The following is a 27,068-nucleotide window of genomic DNA, read 5'->3' on the forward strand; positions in this document are numbered from 1 at the left end:
CGGTCGGTCATTGCTGTGGTGATCGTCTCGTTATCGCGCCGACCATTATCATCTGCGGTGGGCGCCCGCAAGAACGAAACCAAGAAGGAAACGCTCACGCGCGTACGAGCAGATTAGTGAATGAGTGCCTTGATATTTCACTAGAGCTGAAATTCGGGCTAGTCGGTTATTCATGATCATCAAATACCAGCGCGCAAGAAACGAGGGATGAACGTAAAAAGACATACAGAGCACGGCGCTGTATATGTCTATGTTTGTCTCTTGTTTCTTGCGCGCGCTTATTTGACGGCTCTAATATTTATTACATTTGTCTTTTACCGAGTTTTATGTACTAGTTGAATGGAGTAAAAGCCTTGAAACGTTTCTCCACCGTTCACTTCTCGGCACGGCACACGAGACAACTTCTGCACTGAATTTCCAGCCCAATATATGGCCCGTTGAATGCCGTAACACACAGTATATACGTTTCCTTTCTTTTGAGTGCTGCAAACACGATTTAACGCGGTGGCCAACGATATCAGTCTCCTTCGGCGAGAGAGACGCGCCCTGAATAAACCTTGTGTCGGCTCTCTTCCCCGCAATCTTTATCGACTGTATAGGAAGTGGCGCAACGAATACTTTGGGGCGGGGAGACCATGCCCTTAAACTCTTGCCGTCACCTTGACTTGTCGTCTACCATTCCAAGGCAATGTTCAATGTCCGAAGTGTTCTGCTCCTGTGCCTGTAGCGGATGCGCATCATCGACTGTGGACATTCCCCGGGACTGTCCGCGAATAGGCCCTCGGCGTTATTAGGTTACGAACGGAACAACCTCACAACTATGGGCGATTGCTAATGAATTACACATTTTGTAAGCCACTATTGAAATAGCTGCATAGAACGGGCCTGTATTACTTTATTCCCTCACCAGTGCCAAAAGTGTGAAGTGTGATGAGCCCAGGAGCCATAAGCATTAGGAAGATATTAGTGCTATATACGGAAAGGCGTGGGGGTGTACGAAACAGATGCACAAGAAGAACGAGAACGAGAACACAAACGCTGCTTCTGTTGGAGAAAATGTTCCTTTAGACTATAGAAAGCTATTGGGGCCGTTGTCAACAAGTACCCTCCAAACACGCGCGCTTGATGCTTTAAGAAAGTGCTTGGAGACCAGAGGTATCGCCGGCCAGTACTCGTGTAACCTATTTGCAAATGTGAGAGTATTTAGGTGCAGACGCCGGGGCACAGTATGACATTGCATGCCAACTTATTAAATTCAGTGTGACATAACTTTTATTTTCATCGAACTATTGCAACGTACTCTTCCCGAGCGCTAATGTATTGTAGAAAATGCTTTTCTCCTAATACTATACAATTTTTTTGTAATACGGCTGTGAACGTAACGAACGCAGTTTTCTTGCTGCCGAGTTCCAAGGTGAAGTGGACATATAATGCCTCTAATAATGTGAGAGCCAGAAGACTAATTAACATAAATTTTTTAATTAACTTGATTACTAGGATCTTGGGAGCAGTTGTTGATACGACAAAATGGGAGGCAGTCGCATTTTAATACACCGCCATTAAAAAAAATATATAAAAAACTGCACGTAATTCGAGATATTCATAACTGAATTTCCACGCTCGGTTCAGCCATTATCGAAACCGATCACGCTTGGAGCGCAGAAAAGGCAACCCTTACGTTAGATCGAAATGCCCCGTGACTAAATGCGTGCCGAAGTTTGAATGACGGCATGTTGCGGCAAATACTTATGCGGCACGTAACAGATGCTTCGGATGCTTGCCAGGCGAAACGTGCCGTATCCATGTATTCCATGACTGGCCAGCGACGTTCTGTTTTAAATTGAACTTTCCGTCACGCGGCGTTCACGTCTGATGTGATAGCGGGGCGGCCTTTTCTGAGCTCCCGGCGGGCTTGATTTTGAATGCAGTTTCCACCCCTTAACCTGGATTTTGGTATTGCCTGCATTAAGCGTTGCAATTCGATGATGAATGTCTCGAATAAGGTAAGGTTTTCGAGATAGAAAGAAAATGTGTGTGCATTAAAATGTGACTGCCTCGCAATTTGCCGTACAAACAACTGTTCCCGAGGTTCCGAAAAGCTTAATTTGCCAAGCGTTGTCAGCGGCAAAATATGTCCGCTTTGCCGAGAAATATTTCTGCAAAAATGCCACGTTCGCTACGCTGATAGCCGTTTTATTTAGGAAATTCGGTATAGTCCGGAAAAAAAAAAAGCACACCTCTATGTTGAAGCTCGTCACTGTGTTGCATCACTACGACATTTTATGTGAATATTTATAATAAACTACGCAGGTAATCTAATCTATCGAATACATACTCATTTTTACATGCAATAACAGCATAGCGTGGTGAAGTAGCATAAAAAATCGTGCGAGCTCACCTGAGCTGGCGAGCCTGCTACTTGTGGGTCCAAATACCTGGTACGGATCTGTAAGAGCATATTTCAAACACGTTGGCGCACGTCCACTGCTTTACACACACACTTTATATAGCTAAGTTAAAAACAGTACAATTTTCGTACAGAAACAACAATACGGATAAAACTGTTGCAGAAATGGGAGTGGAAACGGTAGTCAGCATTGAGGTTTCCTTTCCAGCGCGACGTGCAACGTCGTCTCCGCACTTTTCTCTTTAAAATGAGTATTGTCTTCTCGAAGCTTACCATATTAAACGAAATAAATGTGCTTGAATTACGGCGCTAACTGTTAAGAACTTAACAAGTGTAAGGCGAGCGTACCTTACTCACATTTACAGGTGACGCTGTTACGTTTGCTGTTCCCTGACTGTAGATAAACTTGTGCGCCAAAACCGTTTTCTTTTTTGTCTGCCACGGGGATTCGGGAGTTAGAGAATTCTACGGTACTAATCTTGTTCGAGTTTTGGCTGGTGTAGCCACATTTAGACTTGGATGGACTGCCGAAAACATGTGTTTCTAAAGTTGGTCAACTTTTGTTTTTTAATCAGATGCGAGTCCAGTTTGGCGCGTAAAATGTTGGTATGGACATGAGCGCCGGATGACTAGCCACTGTTTCAACGGAGCAGAAGATCAGACACATCAACAGTATGAATACCCACCGTCAAAGAACCGAGTTGCCAGAAATAGTGCGTCGTTAAAGTCGTGTCTGCCCATAATCCTTGGCTCTTGCTTGGCGGCTTATGCTACGTGTCTCGTCAAGCATAAAATAAAACAGGGCAGCCGGTAAAATAGTGAGTAAATGAACCTTCTTTTGAAAAGAATGCACCCCGCTCGCATTGAGAAGCATAACTAAAATGGAGTCAGTGTTTTACTTCTTCCCTTTCTTCTCCCTATGTCGAGCTCGCAGAGTTAAGCGATCTTTCGTGTATGTCCTTTCTGTACCGAGAGTCCCTGCGTATGGCTTCCATCAGTGCAACCTCTTTATTCCTCTTATACTTAAAAAAAAATGTATATTTTGACAGTCATATGCGTATCAAGATGCGTTATACCTGTAGCTGACTGCTATTTCTGATCTAACTTTTTCTATTTTTATTCTTGTTGTTTTTCAACCTCTTCCAAATTCGTTCCGCGACTTTAGGCCGAGCACCCGTGACCTATAATGATGAGCTGGCTTTGCTCGGCTATATCACATGGCAAGCGCATGTACCAGAATTCAAAGGCAGTCAGCGCACTATTTTTAAACAGTTGCTGGCGGCGTGCAGTCTCTCTTCATCTCAGTCTCAACCCCCCCCCCCCCCCCCCCAAAAAAAAAAAAAGAAAAGAATCAAGGAGGCGAGGTTGGGAAGCACGATAAGCCACGAAAGTACGTGGCGCCGGCACGTGCGCACCCGTATCTATATATTTTTCAAAAAATATTAATGGCAGAAAGAAAGAACCGAATGCATATTGTGCGTGGGAGCCTTGGCAGTGTCGCGTCTCTCTACTTGGACAGAATTTGTGCTCGTGCGTTGTGTCGTCTCTTTCCATTTTCCCCGCGTGGCGAAGGCATTTCGAGCCGCGTTCCTTAGCGTTCCGATACCATTTCTTTTTAAGTCCCAAAGGACGAGCCATTTTGACTGGCGCGGTTTCCATTCGTAATGCGGCTCTCGTGTAGACAGGAGTAGGTCAAAAGAAAAAGAAATAGATGAAAAAAAAAATATAGCTCGATAGTCAAACATAAAGCACCGTACAAGCCCGTCTAGCTAGTAAATAGCCAGTAAAGCGAAACTCCCGAGAATACGGCGCATATGACTGGAAAAGAAGAGATAAAAGTAAAGGAAAAATGAAAAAGAAACGAGCAAACCGGTACAAAATACGGGAGAAAAAAAAAAGAAGAAAACAGGCCTGAAGCGACGAGCATCAGCGACAAAGCGCGAGAGCACGGGGGCGCGTGCGGCGGAACGGAGGCCATGCCGCGGCTGGCGAGCACAAAGGACGACACAGATTCATCATTCTGCTTTGGACCGTCGCAGAACGCGAAATCGAATAATGAGAGTCCTTTGACCCTTCTCCCAATATTTAGCGTGCGTGCGTGCGGACCGCTTTCGGTTCGCGGCGCGTCGCCTCCTTCGACGCGGTCCGGCGCAGTTTGTCTGCCCCCTCAGCGCGGTGATTCCGCATTTAATGCAGCGTCTCGCTTCTCGTTCGTGCAAAGCTGTCCTCGCAGTAGTCAATCCTTTCTTTTTTTGCGTGTCTACTTTTTGTCTGCAACGTCTGTTTTCTTAAGGGTCGCATAAGATGACTCCAACCAGAGTTACTTTGATTTGATTATGGTCCAGGCGAGTTCCAACGGAGGAATGGATAACCAGTAAAACCACCAAAATTTCCGCCTCCCGAAAAACGAGAAAAAAATTGGGCGAGCTTATCGAGAGCCGCGTTGTAAGTACATACGATGTTCCAGTGCAGCGCGGTGGACGAGAAGGAAGGTGGAGCTGCAGTTGTTCTGATGTTTTCAAGCTATTATTCCTACATAAAGTTTGCACAGAGAATCACTGACAAGGGTGGGGATTCCTTCTTTTTTTTTCTGCCGAAGAAAACTTCGGCTAGATTTATTTTTCAGCAGTGCATCCCAGTCTACTTAAAACTCGCGTGTAAGACGTTACACGGATGCTACAAGAAGGTTCTTTGGTAACTGACAAGGCAATGATTGCTAAAAAAAACACATGTCCCTGTTCGGATCTGCCGGATCGGGGCACTACGACAGAAACGCAGCAACAACAAGAATCACAATGGGCGTGGGGCGATGGCCTGACCACATTCTTATACCTCACCCAACACTACAAACTCGAAAGACGCACATTCCCGCCAACGCACGATAAATTAAACAGGAACGAGGCCGTAACCTTACGCTTGCTCCAAACACACACCTACCCTAGCCCCGCCGTCTTACACCACTGTTACCCAGGATTATACCCTACTGATGCGTGTAAAGCGTGCGGACACAGAGCGACGCTGCGACACGTGCTCTGGGAATGTGCCTGCAACAACGGTACTGAAACCGCCGCCGTTCGCGACGCGTCCATAACCGCGGCCGTTACCAGCGTACAGGAAGCCTCGAGCTCGCTCCTTCCCGACGCCGCCCCGGCTGCAGGGGGCCGCCGTGGACCCTGTCCGTCGGCGTCGCCGCCATTGGGAGGCGGCTCTCAAAAGTTCGGAGTTGGAAGACCAGCTCTGGGCCGTCCGGCAAGCCGAAGATGCCGCCCAAGTCCAAGGATTTCGAGCCGCCACCTGAGGCCACCACAACCAAAACTGCTGGACCATTCTTTTTAATAAAGTTTATTGTCTTCTTCAAACGGGTGCGTGCGCCTGTCATCGTCTTCGAATGTCAGTAACGATATATATATATATATATATATATATATATATATATATATATATAGAAACAGCATGGCGTGCCGTCCGTGCATGTTCAATGCCTCAGGAGTTTTCATCAGCGAGGAGAACTGGTCTGGAGACTCGCCTCTTTAGGTTCATCCACGTTGATGCCGATTACTTCAAAGGAGAAAAGGCGTTATAATCAGATGCTTAAAGAGCGGCATTCGTTGGCTTTGACGCCTTCCCGTTACTTCCTCCTTTTAAAAGCGCGTCCTCTGTAGAGCGTGATGAGGAGCGTGAGCGCGATAGTGCAAGCAACTAACTGTTCCTGCCGCCAACGCGTCGCGAACGCCCGCGGTATACGCGGATGGGGTGCCACTCCCCGTTGTGTCAACGTCGGAACAGTGGTGGCAGTCGCCAACAGCCGCCAGTGAGGAGGGTGTGCTTTCTCCGTAGAAGGTGCCCATGTGTGTCTTCGCCGTGCGATGCTCAGCACTAAAGCCTCCGAGACCACGAATGCAAGGAACAAAACGTTTTTGAAAGGGCGTAACAAAAGTGCAGAGGGTGCGAGCAGGTTGGCGCGCGACGAGACTGGCCGAAACAAAACTAAATGTTCGCACTTCGACAAAGTCATCCCCTACATGTAATCAAGGCTTGTCCTCTGCCTAACGCTTCTATGCCTCACCTCCCCCCCCCCTTTTTTTTTTTGTTGTCTCGCTCTACGGTTCCAGCACTGCTTCCTGCCCACGCACGCCTCACGCGCGCCCTCCTAACTCAATCCCCTCCCCGCCTACATTTTCCTTTTTTTTTTCTCGCAGCTCTATCAGGCCTCGCTTCCCTCCTCGCGCATTCTGGCGCCTCAGTCGTTGGCGGCGGCGGCTGTAGGCCTTCTGGCGGCGCTGTTGCCACTGCGCAAGCAAACTCGTTTCAAAACTGCTCCCCCTCCTCCGACGCGCGGCCGAAGTTCTTCGCAAACCCCGCTGGTTTCTCCCCGAGCTTTTCCCTTGTCGCGCCCCGCTCTTCTAACGCCTCTCCGGTGCATGCTTTGTTTTTAGTTCGCTCAACTCTGGTTGCTCGCTGTCGAGCGCGCGCTGTCTGCTGCGCTCCTCGGGGACTGCCAATATCGAGCGTGATTGGTCAATTTTGAAGCGCAGGCGCGTCGGGCGCTCTGCGTGTGTGGATGTGTGCTTGCGGCGCATTGCCGGGGCGCGACGCCGACGCCCTCTATTTAACTTCCGGAGGAGTCTTGCTCAAGCGCGCAAGGCACGAACCGTCGCTCACCTTCGGCTGGCGCACGTCGTGTGCGCTGCCACAGCTGAAGGCCGAAAAGAAAGGAAGCGGGGGAGGACGAACGCAGGAGAAGCGCGCCGGCCAGGGCTCCGAGAAAGGAGCGTGCCAGAAGTGGCCTTCCACCGGCGCTCTCCGCTTCACAAATATGTACTGCCGCGTGAGTTTACTCGTTCTTAATTTGTGTTTTATCAGACTACGGGTCTCCCAAACGTTTTGTCAATTCGTACTATTGCGCTTTTTTTTTTGTGCTCTCTAGGGAAACTCTGCCGTTATCGGAACGTGGCTAAGCGATTTTTACATTGTTTTTCTATTTGCTGTTAATGAGTCCGGACATTATTTACCAATAATTTTTCGTTACCCAGCAAAGATTCCGCTTCCCAAGTACTTTGCGCTTATACTGACTTCGACATGACCTTGGGAACGGCGAGAAATGGTCACAAAGACTCTTTTCAGCTCTTCTAAGCTTCAATTAATGTACTTAGAAGGCAACCTATCACCAACAGATAATTATGCACGTATAAGCATGGGCAATACTTAAAAACTAACGAGCTCACTTGAAAAAAGAAAAGATAATTGATGAATTAGCAAATAGGCGACTTCTACAACATATCTAAACCGTAACGAACGAGCGTATATCACAAGGTATACCCAAGGTAATAAGCGAGAGCGATAGGAAGATGATGCGGGTGGTGTTTTTTTTATGAAAAGGACCATTTGATAATAAGTCAGAAATTGCTTCAGTACTCCACACGAAGCTAAAGATCAGATGGCGTGAAGCACATGAAGATATAAAAATCATTTAGCTTAAGAAAAAATGGTAAATGAGAAGCTGCAGCGTTCAGATGTGCACCCGTAATTTCCAGTCTGTCAAGCTGTGCGCATCAAAAGAGCAGACCTTTCTTGCGCTAAAATTATATTCGAAGGGACAATTTTAAGGGACTTTCCTTTTTTATTTTTAGAAGCAGTTGAACTTATGGAAATATCACTGAAAATTTTCAGTCCCTTAAATGAGGAATCCTTCATTCCAGATGCTTCCAACACTGGGCTGCCGCTCAATTATTGTGTGAAATAAATGCAAATATTAGTGTACGCAGATGCCTTTTCTTTGACGATTGTTAAAGTTAATTGCGTCTTACCGTTGCTTGGCAAATGCTTTATGAACTGACGCAAGCGCCATGTGGACATTCGTCTTGTACAGGTATGGTGACTGCTAGGTACGTCGTATCCTTGCCGAGCCTTCTTACGCGCAAGGGACCTTCCTCCTACGAACCGTCCGTGCAGTAAAGTGTTAGCTCGACTGACGAGACTCAATACTCGTGATAACCTAACTAGACACATAGCTAGAAACGGGGGAAACACCGAGGCTTAGCTGAGAGATCAAAAAAAGAAAAAAAAGGGGGAAAGAACCGCCAACATAGGCCACCCACGAGGCGACGAGAACGGACGAGAACATTAAAAAAAGAGAAAGGACGACAGTACCGAAAGCAATCTCATCCGAGGATGATGCCGGAGAGAGGAACAGATTGTCGCGCAGCACGCGCTGCTATCGCGTGGGTCGTCCTTGGAAGCGTCGACCGCCGTAGCCGCTCGAGGCGAGGAGGGCGCGCAGTCAATTTCCGGAGCGCGCCTGAGCGCCACGAAAAGCGCATCATGCCCGAGGCAAACACGTCTCCGGAGCCGCCGTTCACTGCGACGCGCGCGTGAGCCCCGGCACCGAAACGCCGACGAGCGCGGGGCTAGAGCGGCGGAGACACGCAGCGGTGGACGCAGCGCCATTGATCCTGTTACGCGATCCTATCGGCCGCCCGGCTGCAGCGGCAGAGAAGTGCTGGGACGAAAGCCGAGATTATTGGCCCGAGCATGTAGTTCGTGCCAACGGACGGCTCGTTTAACGCGCACCGTGTCCAGGTGCGTCGCTCACTGTGCCTCGGTTCAGCGATTGCTTACGGTATTTCTCGCACATGCTGCTCTGTAACGCACCCCAATAATTTTCTTTTTTCGCACAGTGTTCTTTCGCACAGTGTGAGTGAGTCGGATTTGTTACTGCAAAATAAAACGAAGGAAAGTCGCGAAAGAAAGGGAGAGTAAAGAAAGAAGAGAGCAACGAGTACACGTGTACCCTTAGGTACGCTTCGCCGCGTGCGGACAACAATTGCGGAAAAGCACGCTTCGAAGGACGTTGAAACTGGACGCGCCAATCGAGTTGAACTCGACGCTGCAACGTCAGAAGTACCTCAATAAATGTTGACATCTCTATCACAACACCCATCTAGTAAGCCTGAGTATCCAGAAAACATTTGGCAGTTTCACCATTTGGTCGAAACACTGACGGCAATAGCGTCGCGCACAAACACCTCGGACGGTGTTTTAACGACACGCGCGTGCGACATGGCGCGATGGCAGCGCGCAAAGCAAGTGCTGCTAGGCAGAAGGAACAGCACCCTGGGAGTTACCGATAATTTCACAACGCTGGCTTGGTGAGTAGCGGCGCAGTGGCGATAGAGGCGTCGCTCCTCGATGACGCACCAGATGAGACCGACGTCGGCCTTAGTCGGCGTCCAGTGCCATTTTAGATAACATTGGCTTGACCTTTCCTGTCCGTTTCACTCAGACACAGTGGCACAACAGGACCGCTAGTGTGCTCATAGTATAGGTTCGCACAACGCTCTTGCCAGCAGTGGAAGACAGAACGCTGTCCTGACTCCGCCACCGAGGAGATTGAGCGGATCGTTGACGGTGCGTCCACTTCACTTTGTCGTTTTTTTGCAGCCAAACCCACGCCAAACATCTCTGGAGACCATGTAGCTCCACGCGCAAGAGTGGCGCATCCAGCGTCAATACCAAGACAGCACAATAACAACGATGGCGTAAACGCGCCTCGATCGTCCGCATAAATGTTATCCCATTAAAACGGAAGAAAGGCTGCATTTCAAGATATTTACGTCTGTTGTTAGGTGACAGTATTTATGCCCTTGTGCCTCTCATTCCAATTAGGAGTACGTGTCAAGGGTTTGGTTTTTACGGGACACCTTTTCGCCTCAAAAAAAAAAAAAAGAAACGACATACTGTTAGAATGAAGAATAAGTTAAAACGAAACGATAATGATTTAGCCAAACGTAAATGTTACGATGGAGTATCTTAACTCGTTTGAGGAGGTACGGTCGACGTCGAGTTTAGGGACTGCAGGATCTGAGAAAGCGTTGATTTATCGAGCATTTTGTGGCCGTAGCTGGTAGAACCGTAAAACTCTATGCTTTTCGCATACAATATTACAGGATGGAAATCAGTATACCAGTCTGCGTGTCAAGGCTGCTGAAATATTCCGCTTAGTTTTTCTTTCTTTTTTCAAATCGCGAGATTGGTAAATTTTTGACGCCGATTGTATGCACCAACGCGTACACAACGTTATAAAGATTGCGGGAAAAGAGTGCGCGTTAAAGGAAACAACTTTTTCATTGTCTTTGATTGGATATGTACAAGAACTCACTAAGGTCTTCTATTTAGATTTCGAATCTGAGACCTTTAATTGGTGAGTTCTTTCGATAAACCCCTTCGGATACGAATACAGTTGTACCACCAGCGTGAAAGACTTTAGGCGTCTTTGCTGGGCCACTCTTTTTAAATAGTGTGGCACGATATTCTGAACTTCCTTCTGTTCATAGGTGGTCACAATGTGGCATTTTTGGAAACGCTTTCCGTAGTGCCAAGAGCGTGGAATCCACAACAACGTCACATACATACAGGAACATGACGCAGCACTTTCAGATTTTACCGTGACACGCCATTTGTTTCCTGGCTTGTGCGGTGTTATAGGTACTGTAATCTTGAAAGAATCAATTTCGCTCATTCCACTGGTGGCGTGGAACAAGTAATCCTGACTTGTGGCAACAAGTAAGGATGATGCCTTCCACGTTCCATGGTCACCGTTGCCAGGCGTTGGGCAGCTTAGATTGTCTTACGAAGCTTTCTTAGTGACACTTTCTCAGTTGGTTCCTTTGCATCGGTCATGGCTCTGCTTTCAATTCATGAAGGCGCACCAATGTTTCTAAGGCTATTTTTCTGTCATACGCGTGCCATCCCGTCTACGAGCTAACACGCAGTACAAAATTGACGCTTGAGTAAGAACAACGCGACTGTTTGACAAACTTCACCGGCGGTGTACTCACCTTGCATGTTGCGCAGATGATTGTGGGTATGAGCGTCAAGAGCATTCTTTGGCATAGCTGGCAGGGCGTTGTGTGGGTAACCTGTTTGGAATAGAAAACAGCAAATGCATTGCTGAAAGCTCGTCTTCTTGAATGATTTTAGTCTGGATCTGTAAGTTAGGTTTTCCATAGCATTTTTTTGCTGTTGTTGGAGATTTAGTGGCACACTGTCGCGCAAACGGCTGCCTCATGGAACACAGAACGTTCTTCACTGTCTTAAAACTTAAATCTCAGTGAAACCGTGAGATTGAAGAGGCAGCTGAAATAAAAAAAGAACGCGCAAATGTGGCATCGATCAATACATCAAGCAGGAAACTAGCACACCTAGGGCCCAATGACATAGGTGTCGAGTAGCGCTGGTTCGTTGCTCTCTTCGGTGGCTGGGTATCAAATAACTTATGGCTAATGTTTTATATGCATGGCATTTTTTTGGCTCGCATAGTATAAAATATATGTCCGTATCGAATGAGTTCAGCTAGACGTTAGCGCTTATCTACGTCGTTCGGTTTGTCCCTGTCCTGTTTTAGCGCAAGTCCTTTCAATTTCATCTATCAGACTTTCGTGCGATGGAAAGCTCCACAGGGTACGAAAACAGTTCAATATAACTGAAAAGAAGGCTTTTGCTATTTTTGTACTGAGGAATCAGTCAACCTGAAAGGAATATTTTTGAAGCATTCGCGCCCGTCATTTCAATGTTTCTTTTTCATTTCTTTTCTTTGATAAATCAAAGGACACTAAGCTGTTTAAAAGCGGGCACACAGTGACTGGGCTGTAAGTTGAGACCACGGCGCCATGTGCGTGTGACTATCGACGGTAGTAACGCAGGCAGCAAGTTAACTCTATCACGCCAGAGAGGGCATGCAATACTTGAAGCCTGAAGTAAGATCTAGTGGGTGACCTAAACTTACACCGGCTGCGAGCGAAATGAAGCCTGTCAGGTGAACGAGGATGCAACCCTGCCCGGTCTCTAGATAACCTTTGAAAGCTTATGAGACAATAGTAACAGATAGTCAATGGCCGAGACAATTAAAGGGGCCTAACATCTGCGTTCAGTAAATTGGGCCAAGATTGTTTCCCTTCTTAGTATTGCTTTTGTTTCAAGCGTTCTGCAAATGTGCAACATATTGTAAATTTTACACTATTCTTCGTAAACTTAACTCTTGTTTCTGATGCCGACACTTCCATTAAAAATCCTTACATAACCCGGCTTAGAAGGAATCGGAGAGAAGAAACCGATAGTTCGCAGCACCAAACCGCAAAACCTGACTTCACTTGCCTAGCGTACGTTCTTATTTCTTTTTCCAGCTTCATGAGTTCTGCATTGTTTGTTGCCTTTACATCGCCTGTGCGCATTTTTTTAGCGTTGTCGCATATATATAATGTTTCACTTATAAATCAAACCAAGATGCTAATCTAACGCGAAAGAAAATTCAGTTCAGCGAGCGGAATAGAATAGAGCAAGAAAAGTTCTCGCACGGCTCAGGATGACCAAAACCTAAAATTTGTTGAGGAGCCAAATCGTTTGATTTATATAAATGTCATGAAGCAAGTGAGGCTTGAAACCTGAAGTTCTTTATACCGAGACGTATATTAGTGAATTGGACTTGTTTCTGATTGGCACAGCAGCTACCACACTCTGCCTTTCTGAGGACCAGGAACCCTCGACCGGAGTACTACACATTTTATCTTAAAGCATGTGCGGGGACATATAGCTTAATGACAAAGCATAAGCATGTTTATAATCAGCGTTCTCGTCATCTTAGATTAACAGAAGCGAACGCAGCAAAAAAAAAAAAAAATCACCGACGTATACGATACTCACCAGTGTGAAGTTTGAGCGCAGCTGTATACGCGTTCTCATTTCGCGATATATTGGCTGGCGTGGATATATGTCTCGTGCGGCACGTTGCAAACGAGGAAAGTGTGGCGAGACTTACACGCCAATCGGGAAAACACGAGAGGTAGCAAGCGGGTGACGCGTGGGTGCGATTCAGAGCAGCCGTCGCAGACATACCTCCGCTCATGCAGCGCTTTGTTTGGACGCGCTCGCCACATGCCTTATCGATGACATCATCGGTGAAAAGACGACGCATGCTACTCTGGCGCTATCTCGGAGCGATCGTCGCCGCATAAAGCCCCATACACACTAGCGGTAAAAGGCGCACAGCGCCCCGCGGCGTTAAAACACAGCTGCGGCAAAGCGACCGCACCAACTGGCGGAGAGCCGCTGCAGCAGTCGCGTGACAGCATGGAAATCGCGCCTCCCCTCTGTAGGTGCGAGATGTCGCGTGCTTTTTCTTTCGTCTGCTCACAAGTCGGCGCTGTTTCCGTACTTCGTTCTTCGTTCTTAACGTGAGTAATGTCTTACGAAGCCACTGATCATAATCATGTTGGTGTGCTCTCTTCGGTTGCGGCGGCGCCGCGTTCCAAAGTCAAGGAGAATGAGGTAGCGGATGTCGCCTCCGCGTCCTTGTATTTAGGGTCCGTCTTGTCGTACAGAATCGGATATAGCGCACTGTCTTCAAAAACCTTTCCATCAGGCCGTCTCGGTTTATGCACATAATTTTAAAGAACAATCTCAAATCATGACAATCGAAACAAGCGCGAACGAGACCTAACCATGCAAACCAAACAAGGGCGAGCGAGAGCTGACGCGAGCAGACGATAGTACGGAACGAGCGGTCCGGCTGAGACCAGATACGAGTACGCATCGAGCGGTTGGACGGTTCCGTATGACGCCAGTTTCCCGCGCGCACGTCACTGAACGGGCCGCTCTAATTGGTCTCCACCGTTCGCGGATCGCGTCTTTCATCTCACGCTGCACATTCGCTCTTTCATCCTTCGCTGTTGTACTCGTTTGCTTGGTTACGCCGACGCCGACGCTCGCCGCAGGAACGGGTGCCTAAGAGCTGCGCTCTAAAAAGGTCTGAAGCCTCTCCTGAAATTATGTAAGGACGTATATGTAAGCTTTTTCTGAAATATCTATGAAGGAGTTGTATGCTACCCCTAATTGTGCAGCTGAATGCCGCCATATCACCAGGGCAATTTTTTTCAAACACGCAATGAGCCAGTACCGCGGTGTCGACGCTCCAAATTACCTGAAAATTAACAAAAAAAAATTAACTAAAACGCAACTAGAGCCAGTTCCGTCAAGCTAGAGAGAGCAAGGCGGAAGGTTTTGCGAGAGACCCGCAAAAGAAATAATAAAAAAATATGACGCTTAGCCGGCTGCCACGGCGAAATCGAACGAGACAGCTTGCCACCGCTATTGCACCGTGAACGTGGAATTACACACCGAGAGGAAACGTCAGAAGACGGTGTGCCCACGGGCGGTCGTCTTCGGGACACTTTCTTCGCTTTCCGACAAGATCGCTAACAAAGACAGCGATCGGAGCCATCCTTCAGATGGAACCACAAAGGCGCGGTGAAGCGCGAACGGAAGAAATAAGGACTGCGGGACGAAGAGGCAGCGAAGGGAAGGGGGAAAAGACGTTGTCCGTGCCGCCAGGAGACAGAGCCATAATGCGAGCGCTGGCCCGGACGAGGGACGGCTATCGCGCGGGCCACTTCTGGCGATTCGCCTGAGCGGACACGCGCGGTCCCCCTTTTGGAGTGCTCTCGAGCGCGTTATCTCGTCTTGGGGACAGCAGACGTTTCGGGTGTTCCTCTGCGTGCAGCAGCCGTCTCTCTGCTCTTGCTGCCCATAATCGAAACCGAGCGGCGGAGAACAAAAGTACGCGGTGCACTCTTATCCGCGGCACTATGTACCCAGCCACCCCACTGCTTACTCGCGTGCCCTGGCTTGTCGCTTTAATCGCGCGACTGGCGGAGGCGACGCAGCGAATGGGAACTTTACTTGGTTAAGGAGACAGTAGTAGTACCTTAATGACAGAGATGAGAGCCAGGGAGGAACAAAGTTGTCTCTTGCTGAGCGGTTGGCAGCTGGAGCAGGAAAACTGGCGGTGGTTATAGTACAGGCGCAATTCTATAGAAAAATGTTATGAAAAAGTTTAAATAAAACGGTTGTGCTTGAGTTAGAGAAGATGTTTGTAGGCTTGATTCGGGGAACATCGGCATGCGATAGAAAACCGTAGTAAATACTAAGCAGCTCGTTTATATGACATCCATCAACACTGAATATTGTTTCCTGCTTGAATTGTCCTGTTAGTACTTCATTAGACCACGACCTTACAGTGCGCTTGGTATGCGGAGAACATACTTTCGGGTTACCACGTACACGGGCTATTTGCACGTCCGGAGGAGTATTTCCAAGTGTACCTCGGTGGCATGCCTTTTTCCCATAGTTCGTCATTTAATATAGATATTTGCTACTATTGTGCCACACTACGTGCATATCCCCCAAAGTCACAACAGCTACTGAAGGACACTCCTGAAATGCAATTACGAATCTTCGCGTCGCCATTTGCGGGCATTTGCGCGAAATAAGCCCGCAAATGCCCGCAAAATTACCCCGTGACTGGCCACTCGAGGCACTTTCCGTGCATTTGTAAGCTTCTTCCACGCTCGGAAAAACACTTTTATGTAGCACGTATCGAGGAACAGAAAGCTGCATCGGGAGTTTTTCATGTCGCTCTACAATTTTCTCATTGACACTTTTTATCTAATGATAATATTTGATAAGTTTATTAATTAATTAAGACTAACTATTTAATTAGGTGGAATGAAAAGAAAATAATTTGAGTATCTCCAAGCGACTGCAAACAAATTACATATGTTCTGTCCAGCTACGTGGTAAATGCACATTATTAAACTCCGGTTATAGTTAGCTGGGACACCCTGTATAGACAACTTGGGCCATTTGGTATGTGATGGTTGCTGCTGTATTGCCGAGCAGAAAAGTTGGACTACTGAGTATATGCCCGAATAGACAACTTGTTGCTGGCTGCTACGTGACCTGGTCGACAATGTCTCAGGCACCTCCCCCTTTTCCCTTCCCCTTTTTAATGAAGTTTACGACCACCACCACTTGAATCGCTGGGTACTTGCCCATTCTTGGTTAATCCCACAGAATGAATGGAACACTCTTACACAAAGGGTATGAGGCAATAAATTTTCCAGCAGCTATAGACTTCCCGTATGAACTTTTCTGAATATGAAACACAACCCGTCGCTTTGTGCTTCTGATTTCGTGCCTCGTGTGCTGAATAGTTGAATAGAGTGCATAAACACAAGTTAACAATAGTTCCATCACCTAAGCTTGCCTTACTATGTGCCAACCACAATACAGTTTGGTTGCACGCTTGCTAGATTGCTATCATCGTTGAAATACGATTGCCTAAGCACTTTCATGCAAAACGGAAGCGAAGTACGTAACCTGCTTTATCTATACACATCCCGCAGTATCTAGTGAATAATTATGGTTAGGTGAAGGTAACTGAGGGATCGGGTGACGAGGTTGGGAACTCTTGCTTCCGGTTACGCCATTTCACTCGTGAATGCATGAGGGAATCCAACGCCCAACTGCATGCAACACACGTTAGGCATCAGGAATAGAAGCACTCAGGCGCTATGAATTATGGTAAAAAATTATTAGGTGACAGAGGTAAAATCTACAAGCCAAAGAGAGAGAGAGAGAGAGAAGGATTTCGGCAAATGCTACGCCACGTGCCTTGCCGGTGCTTTGCGGATATTTCAGAAGTAACAGAAATCGCGCCCGAACTGTGAAAATGTGACCTTTTGAAAGTTCAGAAAATGATGCGGCGCAAGATTAGCCAGTAGAGGTGTGTGGCTTCTCAACACTCTAAGCTAGACGGGCAATTTCCGCGTCTTCTGGTCACAAAGCGTACACTTTATAAACACCTAAAATAGACACGCTCGTTTTCTTTACCGCCCACCCCCGCCCATTATTTGAAATCCGCACGTTCAACTTCATACCCACAAAATGGGGGCATAGTCAACGCCTCTATGGAGTAAAATAAACCGGCTTTAGATGTTTCGCAGTTCGCAGAAGCTAACGCAAAGCATAGATTTTTAATTCGGTTCTACAGCTTTGAGCGTTGATCTATTGCTGCATTGCTGAGGGCATGTTGTTGGATATAGTTAGCAGAAACCTTCTTCAATCTGCGCCATGACTAAACCACGTAACAGCGTTTTGCTCGCAGTATTCAAGCGGTCAGTCAGGTCAGGAAATTTCGTCTGCCTTTATGGTGATTACCATACAGGCAAATGACTACTGGGTGGCCACTAAAATACATCTTCATCACCACAAGACTCCGCGCCGCGGACCTATTCTATTATTAAGGCAACGCTGCGACTGCATACGTATTTAGTTGTTTCACAGAAGCCTGGACGCTGTCTTCGAGCCTGATCACGCTATATCCTCTTTCATTCGAGTCCGATCACGCTATATCCTGTTTCGGGACACTTATAATCTGGCAATAAACTTTGTTCTTTCCAGTATGATATACAGCTTTGGTATAGGCTATAACGTCGTACAAGAAACCTCAAACAAGCATTCTGCCATCTCCGATGAAATGACCAACAGAGCCCATATTGGCCACGCTTCTCTTTACGTATATATGTGCGTTTACTCGTCGGCCAATGTTCAGGCGCTCACCACTCATGACATGATGGACACGGCGATGGACACTTGCGAAAGCCACTTATTGATGTGAAATTTTGTGAATGCAGGCCCTGCTTCTGTCGCCTTACTTCTCGCAAACTGACGTAGGAGTTTAGAGCAACAGACGAAGAAATTTCATATTTCAAGAATTATCCAGGAACATCCATACTTATGGCCGCAGATAAGTACGTGATGATGCTCGTCTTTGCAGTCGGAAACACTTGCTTCATAACTGCCAGGGCCTTGTCTGATCGTACATATTTCAATCGCACTTTAGAAGCAACGCGAGCTTAGCGGATGGCACATACGTTTCTTGCACTCGCAAAACAGAAACAGGCGATCCTAGTTATTCTTGGATCAACCAGTGTGCTTCGGCACCTTCACCTTTGACACTCCAAGACACACGAGCACTCGTACGTATTGTCAACTGCAACTTGTCCTACTCTTGTCACGAAAATCGTTGCAGTATGAGCACATATAGCATCCCAGTGCAGACCGCACAAGACGCATACTGTATTTATGCATAACTTTCCCCATAAAGTGTCAGCGGAAATTTTCGTTGCACGGTGCACGTGTCAGTTAGTTCAGCACGCCAACAGTGTTGTTGGCTCCTATCTCCATGGTTTACACAAATTTACGCCAAGGTCATGCGCATATGCAGAACGTTCTAATAAATCAGGGGTTCTTGACAGTTTCCAAACTGCGAGCACCAACTGAAATATTTACCATGCTAAAAACTTTCAAGCGATTCAGTATTTTATGTAGCACGGCCTAATATTTAGTTGATACTCATATAATGTCCAGAAGAAAACTATTCACCGTTGTCACGGTGTATAAAACATAGATTTTACATCGTGACTGTGGATAATTAGGAACGCAGCGCGTGATTAATAACGGTCAATGAAAGTGCGGCTATTTAAATGTAGATATAATGTATGGGCAGAATCTTGGAGGTTAACAAAGAAGCTCGTTAAGGACCGTGCAAGGAGCGATGGAACAAAATATGTTAGGCGCAAAGTTAAGAGACAGGAAGAGAGCAAGTGTGGATCAAAGCTCAAACGGGATATTCTAGCTGACATTAAGAGAAAAGATAGAGCAGGCCATGTAATCTGTAGGGCAGATAACCGGCGGACCATTAGGAGGAGGAAAAGGAAAAGAAGGAAGGAAAGGTAGGGAGGTCAACCAGGCGCAAGTGCGGTTCGTTACCCTACACTGGAGAAGGACTTAGTGGGGATTTGGGGAATTCGACGCGCCATTGCGCGGGCGCATTTCACCTTGTTCTGCAATCCTTAAAGCCACATCGTTCTCGCTCCGAACCAGTTTTGGCGGTGGCGCTCCACTCGCGGTGGTTCGCGGTGAGGGCGGAGCTAGTGACGTCACGGAGCGGCCCCTGTTGGCTACTGCCGTGACGGTAGCGACGCTCTTGCTCCTTGGGACGGCGCCCGGTACGTACATGCTTCCTCTCGTCCGCCGACACCTTTGTGACTAGGACTGAGCTCACGCACGGTGCCTTTGCCCGTGCGGGGAGCGTGTACCTCGTGTTGTTCCTATCCCGACGCTAAGCCGAAGAACGGGTGCCTAGTGCTCGCGCGAGGTCGTACCACACCGAGCCGCACTCATCGGAGGCCCAAGCCGAAGGAGATTGCCCGAGCTCTCGCGAGTTGGCCCATCGGTTATCGCGAGAGCAAGTAGCATAACCGCCGGGACTTTCCCTAGCGGCGCGTCCCAGCTTGAGCCTGTGCTCTCGCAGCGACGTGCTACAGGCGCCCCTAACTGTATTTTTCGCCCTTGGTGCGGGACCCCTTTGGTTCCCCGCCGTCCCGGGACCGGGCGTTCGTGCAGTGTTGGGTGCCGTTGGAGACAATAAACGGTTTCCGTCAACTTGGGCAATACTGTGTTATTGCGTGCGTCACTCGGTAGCCCCTTGTGGCCTGAGCTCGCGCGCAGCGGCGCTAGAGGCTGACGGCTGACGCGGCCCTGTGGCTCGCTAAGCTAGAACCCGCGGTGGTCGGTACTCCTGTGAGACCCTAAGACCCCACAACTTTAAGGGATGAAAAGAAAGAAAAGAGAGGAGAAGATACACTAAGTGCGAACACGTGCGGTTGCCTCTCACTTCACGCCTGCAGTCGGTCACTGCGGCCAGTCTATTTCATGAATCGTAGCAATGCCTCGTCGTTTTGTAAGCTTCCGACGCGTGGGGCCATCGTCCGGAATCATTGTTTCTAAAAGTGGTCTGCTGTCTCATTTGTTTAGCGCACGTTGAAAAACGTCGCATTCGATGTCATAAAGCTCACAAAAACACAACACGCGCTCGATCGTCTATTCACAGTAGCATGAGTCACATATCGGTGTGTCTGACATTCGAATAAGAAATGAGTAGGCTCTCGTAAAAGAGTCACAGAATGGCTGCCTAGGGAAGGGAAGCGCAATCGAGGATGGCAGAAAATGAGGTGGGGCGATGAAATTCGGAAATTTCCAGCCGCAAGTTGGCAATCAGCTAGCGCAAGGCAGGGATAACTGAAGATCGCTGGGACATGTCTTCGTCTTGCAGTGGACAAAAATAAATTAATAATAATAATAATAATAATAATAATAATAATAATAATAATAATAATTTACAGGATAGTTGATGAAAGCTGCGGTGGTAAGTGTTCCTTCAACGAATGCTGAGGACACTTCCTTCAGTGGTTCCCTGTTACACGGCGTTTTCGGACGTTTTACCGTAGTCTGCTTACTTACAAAGAAATGTGGTATGACGCGTGGAATACGTCCTCGAATGCCCAGCAGTGCTAGTTCTCAAAGAAAATTACTGCCACTAACGGTATCATTAGCATTAGTATAGTAAAAGAATTGCTCTAAAAATTTCCCTTAACATTTAATGTCCAGTAGAGGTGGAAGACAGTCAAGCAAAAAACAGCTGAGCCTTCCGGCTGTCCTGAGATTGCGTGCATAAATTGATAGTGCCATCCTTGATGAGTGCACGGCCCCTATACAGTGCCAATCTAAAAACAATCACGTTCTCTGTGCGAAGTTATATTGACTAGTAAGACAACAGCAGCTTCGAAACGTATAACGCTGCATTTTGCTGGAAGATTTCGGCACAAACATGGAAGGCTACTGTGGAATAAGTCACAAGCGCGACAGATCAGGGAAGAACCGGTGGTAAACTTACCTCACTTCAAAAATTTTGCGCAAGTGCTAGTAAGTTGCCACACAGAAGATCGTAGAATGGCAAAGAAGTGACACTTGCCTTAAGCTTTTTACATTTTACATTTCTACTTTCTTTTTTATGCGCGGCTACTTATGGTCTCTTTCGCGAAGGGCAAATTTACCCAAATGGATAAAGTGCATGCAAGCCCTGGTGTATATATGAAAGCAACTATCGGCACTTTACGGGTGCGTGGTTTGTGCTAATGCACAGAAACAATGGTTGTCAATCAGCGACTGCGTTGTAAGGGGCGAACAGAATCCATCATCATGTCTTTATTCATGCATGCGTGCAGCGCAAGACACGGGAGGGGAAGAAAGCGAGACGACGAACACGGCTCTGATGTCGTCTCGCATTCTTCCTCTCCCGTGTCTTGCGCTGCCCGTGACCATGAATTTAAACCAATTCGCCCAATTATCTGCTCTTCGCAATGTCTTTATTGCACGCTAGTTTATGCGAAAACGAGTTCACAAAGTTGTACTGCAGATGCAGACTTAAATACCTACCTAGCGTCCTATGAGATTTGCATATGCGCCCACGGTCGAAATTAGTACACTGTTCATATTCATACTTTGGGTTGCGCTCGAAACACACGCACGAAGGGAAGGACAAGACGACACAAGCGCAAACTAATAGACTGCTTCTCTCTAGTGTGTTACATCTGAGCACATCCAAAGCGTTGACTGCGGCGACGCTAAGGCTTTCCCACACGCAGGGACGGCATTTCTACTTGGCTGGAATATACAAGAAACTCTGGTATACAGGATGTCCCACGTAACTTGAGCCAAAGATTAAGAATATGCAAACGCCACGTAGCTGGACAGAACCAAGCTAGTGTTGTTTGTCGTCGCGTGGAAATACTCAGATTACATTTTTCATACCACATAGTTAGATAATTAGCCTTAATTAATGAATCAGCTTCTTAAATGTTATAATTAAATGAAAAGTGTTAATTAGAAAATTGTATAGCAACATGAAAAACTCCCAATACAGCTTTCTGTTGCTCATTACGTGCTACTTAAAGGTGTTTTTCCGATCGTGAAAGAAGCCCACATACATGCAAAACTGCCGGCGACTGGCGCGTTCGAGGCACTTTTCGTGTATTCGCGGACTACTTTCACGCTCGGCAAAACTTTTATCTAGCACGTATCGAGCAACAGGAAACTGTATCGAGAGTTTTTCATGTTGCTCTACAATTTTCTCATTGACGGTTTTCATCTAATTATAATATTTGAGAAGTTGAATAAATAATTAAGTCTAATTATCTAATTAGGCAGAATGAAGAAAATAGTTCGAGTATCTCCAAGCGACGGCAAACAACGTTACCTTGGTTCTGTCCAGCTAGGTGGCATTTGCATATTCTAATGTTTGGTTCAATTTACGTTGGACACCCTTTATACCGAAATTCGGCGGACTTTAAAGAGGCTCATGTGTCAGCGCGTAGGGCCCTTCACTACAATATTGACTTGCCCACACAAATTTGTGGAATGCGGAAGCTGCAGAAACGTTGACCATGCAGACTACAACAAAGGCTTGCTCGAGGCCAACTCCGATTTCCCTATTCGAATACAGGTACGCAGAAATACAATATGCAGAAATGCTTTTATGAGACAACCGCCTTACTGAATTGAATGAACTTTGTTGCATTTGAGAGAAAAAGTTAAAATCTATAGTGACTACAGGAACCAGAATATTGATTTAAGATGTGGAATATTTTGCGAAAATCCCCGAAAGCTGGCAAATTAAAAAATGCGAGGACACCTAAGCGCTTCTTACGAGTTGTGAATGCGAAAGTATCATTGTCCAAGTGAACCCCGCGGAGTGGCCCTTCGAGGTTTGCGCTGCAAGTAGTGTACTATGGCGGTACATAGCAAGCAGCAGCAGCATGCGACGCCAACGCCACATACCACTAACGCATTCGCGACGAGAGACCGAGGAAGCAGCAGCAGCCACCGAGGCCGGCAGGCGCGCACAGCAGCTAAACCCAGTAAGGATGAGAGGGAGAGACATACGGGGGGGGGGGGGGGGAAGCGAGCACCGGCTTCCGAGAGCGAGGCGGCGGCACCCGCACGCGCGCGTCACGTGACTGCCTCGCCGACGACAACCCGTCTCACCCCGCGGTGTCGCGTCGCCTTAGCTGCTCCGCCAAGGTGCGCTGGTGACGTGGCGTCGCGCTGACCGATGCCCCCTCTCACGCAACACCGATTCGCCCGTTCTACTCCGTCGAGGCGCGCTCGTGACGTGGAGTCGCAGTCAATGGGAATTTAGGTGCTGTTTGGCTGCTACAAACGCCGGATTTTTCACTCAATTTTGATGATGCTGTGGCCATTTGATGCTCTCGCATAACAAAATTGAAACACGAAGTTTAGAAATGCATAATTCTGCACCAAAAACAAATACCATAGTATTGCACGCTGCAACCGTTAGACCATCCAAAGCGGACAAATTTTCGAAATGAATATACAGCTTGGGTGAAATTGTCGCAACGTTTACGAGAGTCTCGCAATAGTCCTACTCACAAATAAGCGGTATATTCCAGAGCTATGCATGATACAAGAATTTTGTCCGTTTATATGTATTGTTAGGTGAAGTTTATAAAATCAGGATATGGTTTTCTATTGCCGAGTTACAGCGTTGTAAACCTGATACTTTGTTTTCAGTTTGGCAATTTCTAATTATTTTTATAAATAGATGACCGTCCAATTAAAATGTTTCTTCCTACAGTCGCTAGCTTTGACACCTTTCTTTTAAATGCAACCAATTTCTGAAAGTTCAGTGCAGTGATTACTGAGCAAGACGATTACTAAATTCGCATTTATTTATTAGGAGCGCCCGAGCTAAGAGAGAGAGAGAGAGAGAGAGAGAGAGAGAAAGCAAGGATAGGAAAGGCAGGGAGGTCAACCAGAAGAGCATCCGGTTCGCTACCCTACACTGGGGGTGGGGGAAAGGGGAATCGAAAGAGGAAAACGGGTAGAAAGTGAGCACTGAGTGCGTGTGGGCGGGACACTATGCACAGGGACACTATAAACGGTCTCGTAAGCCGGTGCACTTCAAGTATTGCACTAATGCACGATTCGCTTTTCGTGCCAGTGACGGGTGGGGCCACGGTCCGAGTATCTTTGACTCGGTGAACGGTCTTAAGTCCAGTCGGTGTAAAGTTTCCCGCAGAGAGAGGCGTTGTACATCGTAGCGGGGGCAGGTACACAATAGGTGCTCGGTGGTCTCCTCGCACCCACAGGAATCGCACATCGGGCTCTCGGCCATTCCCAAACGATAAGCGTATGAGTTCGTGAACGCTACTCCCAGCCACAAGCGGTACAGCAAGGTTGCTTCACCGCGGGAAAGGCTAGATGGCAGTTGTAACCGTAGCGTGGGGTCCAGTTTATATAATCGGCAATTGTAGGCACTTGAACTCCTGAGATCTTGCGACTTTTTGCGTGCATGTAGGCGAAGTTCCCTGGCAACGTCCGACCTTGCCAAAGGTATTGAACGCGTCTGGGTATCTTCGTCGGCAGACCGGGCAGCCTTGTCAGCTAGGTTGTTGCCGACGATGCCACAGTGAGCAGGAATCCATTGAAATATGATGGTGTGCCCTCTTTCCAGAGCATGGTGGTGCGCTTCCCTGATGTCAGATGTCATCTGCTCGTAAGTTCTGTGACGTAATGAAGACTTGATGCTGTGAAGGGCTGCCTTAGAGTCACAAAATACGACCCATTTCTCGGTTGGCTCTTCGCTGACGTACATCATAGCGGCATGGAGAGCTGCAAGCTCTGCCGATGTAAATGTAGTCGTATGCGACAATTTGAATTTAACAGTAACCTTCTTGGCTCGAACGACGAATGCGGTAGTTGAGCTAGTACGGGAGGTCGAACCATCGGTATATATATATATATATATGTATGTGGTCCTGATACGTCTGGTGCTGTAATAGGAGCGTAAGTTGCTTCAGAGCCTGCGATGGATGATCGGACTTTTTTGTAATTCCAGGAATAGCAAAATTCACTTGATGCTTGTCGTAGGCACCACAGGGGAGATGAAGGCTTCGTCGCCGGTGTAAAATATGACGGTATGCACTCTTTATGAGCGTTAATCACTCTTGAAAAGGTCGCTTGAGGTTTCTCGGCTGGTAGGGAGCTAAAGCTTCCTCTTAGCTCTGTAAGCTGCCGTGCTTTGACAGCAAAGTATTCAATCGATTTCGCAGTGACCGCATTCCAAAGAAATCTTGTGGGCAGGTTGACTACTTGTTCCTTGTGCCGAATCACAGATCGACGTTCCGTGAAGGCTCCCGTTGGTTACAGGGTGGAGGAAATTTGGCACCTCTGATCCCTTTTGCCGGATTATCTCCAACCACTCTGCGATTTATGATGAAATTCATGTCGTGACTATTGAGGCCTGTGCTTTGTTGCACCACGCCAGTTCCAAGGGTGCCCGTGCGCAGCATCTCATTCTCTACAGGAGTTGACAATCGAATCAGCCGTGTTCCTCATAGAGAATTTGTTAGATGGGTAGTCTGGCAACGTCAACTATCGTGCCAATGACTGCCGGATGTTCTGCATGTTCTACACCACCTCCCCTGCCCCCCCCCCCCTCTCTCCATCAACCCACCGAATGACAAATAGTTATCGCGTATGTGACACGTAAATAATTCATAATTAACTGTTTCACTTCCCGCTTTCTTTCTTTTCGCCAAAATAAGGCAAAAAGAATGGAAGGAGCGGGCATGGGGCAACACTCGGTGACAGCTGAAGTGCAGCGTTGGGAGTGGTGGCAGTTGGAAGGGAAGAATGATCGCCAATTCATGTGGCAACGTTTTGGACCTTTGCATGTTGAATGCTCAAGTTTTAGATGTCTCTCGTTCTGACATGTCCCTTGTGCGTCCCTTAACATAACTGCCGCTGCGTCAACCTTGAGGCAAAGCTCCTCCAGTGGCACAAATGAATCCTCTCAGTTTCCTCTCAAGCGTGGCGACTATCTTGGTTTACATGATTTCTTGTCCACCACCGATTGGTCACTGGTTACAGTAAAAAACAATGTTGATGACCAAGTATATCAGTTTGCGGAGCTTGTTTTGAACAGTATGCTCAAATACATTCCCCAGCACAGACCTAAACGCTCTAAATATCCCCACTGGTTCTCCTCTGAACTCATAATTGCCCTAAAGCTTAAAGATCGCGCCCACCGAAAATGTAGAATTCCTGTGCCTAATGAGTGGAGAGAGAAATTCCGCGTTTTTCGGGCTCTCTGTAAACGCCTCTATAAGCAAGATCGAGACTCATACATGGTTTTCTTGGAAAAGAATGCCTCCGACCGGCGGGCGGAATTTCGGAAGTACGCCCGCAAGCGCTCTAATATACGTGGAGAGTGTTTTCGCCTGCTTGACTCTAGAGGAGAAGTCCGAGCAGTCGCGGATTGTTTTGCTGCCCATTTCTTATGATAATATAAAGCTGCAGGTCTCAACGCTAGAGTCAGTCAGCAGCACACGACGGTTCCTACATTTAGTGTTGGGTTGTTTGATGAAAAGCTCATCCACGAATGTCTTAAGCGCTTGAAGCCTTCCCTATTCTGCGGCCCCGATGGCGTCCCCTCCGCAATTTTAAACGCTTACGGCAGTATATTTTCTGCAATATTGACATCTATATTTAACAACTCTTTGGCCACTTCCGCTTTCCCTCACATGTGGGTAACTGCTCGCGTTTTTCCTGTATTTAAGTCTGGCTGTAAAACCGATGTCTCGGATTGTCGCTCGATTTCTCTTCTCTGTGCCTCGTCTAAGATTTTTGAGCTTGCTCTTCACAACATATTGTCTTTTGCTGTGAAGAACTCACTCACTCCGAATCAGTATGCATTTCTCGCCGGCCGCTCCGCTATAGCAAATCTCGCAAGTTTCATGACACAGATCTCCGCACCGGTACTTCAAAGGGGGCAAATTGACACCGTTTACTGTGACCTGAGCAAAGCCTTCGATATAGTCTGTCACTCACTGCTTCTGATCAA

General features: G+C 47.4%; 1 protein-coding gene across 1 annotated transcript in view; it reads right to left on the reverse strand.

Annotated features, from left to right (window-relative positions):
• LOC126547316 (uncharacterized) overlaps window positions 1–27,068 on the reverse strand; it is a 225,237-nt gene that overhangs the window by 6,106 nt on the left and 192,063 nt on the right. The window contains exons 6-7 of the mRNA XM_050195279.3: window positions 11,245–11,325; window positions 2,399–2,446 (exon numbers count right to left, since the gene is read on the reverse strand). Of these exons, the coding sequence (XP_050051236.1) occupies window positions 2,399–2,446; window positions 11,245–11,325 (129 nt within the window). The remainder of the gene's footprint in view (window positions 1–2,398; window positions 2,447–11,244; window positions 11,326–27,068) is intronic.

This window comes from Dermacentor andersoni, chromosome 1 (genome assembly GCF_023375885.2).
Source record: "Dermacentor andersoni chromosome 1, qqDerAnde1_hic_scaffold, whole genome shotgun sequence".
In the NCBI taxonomy this organism is placed as follows: Eukaryota; Metazoa; Arthropoda; class Arachnida; order Ixodida; family Ixodidae; genus Dermacentor; species Dermacentor andersoni.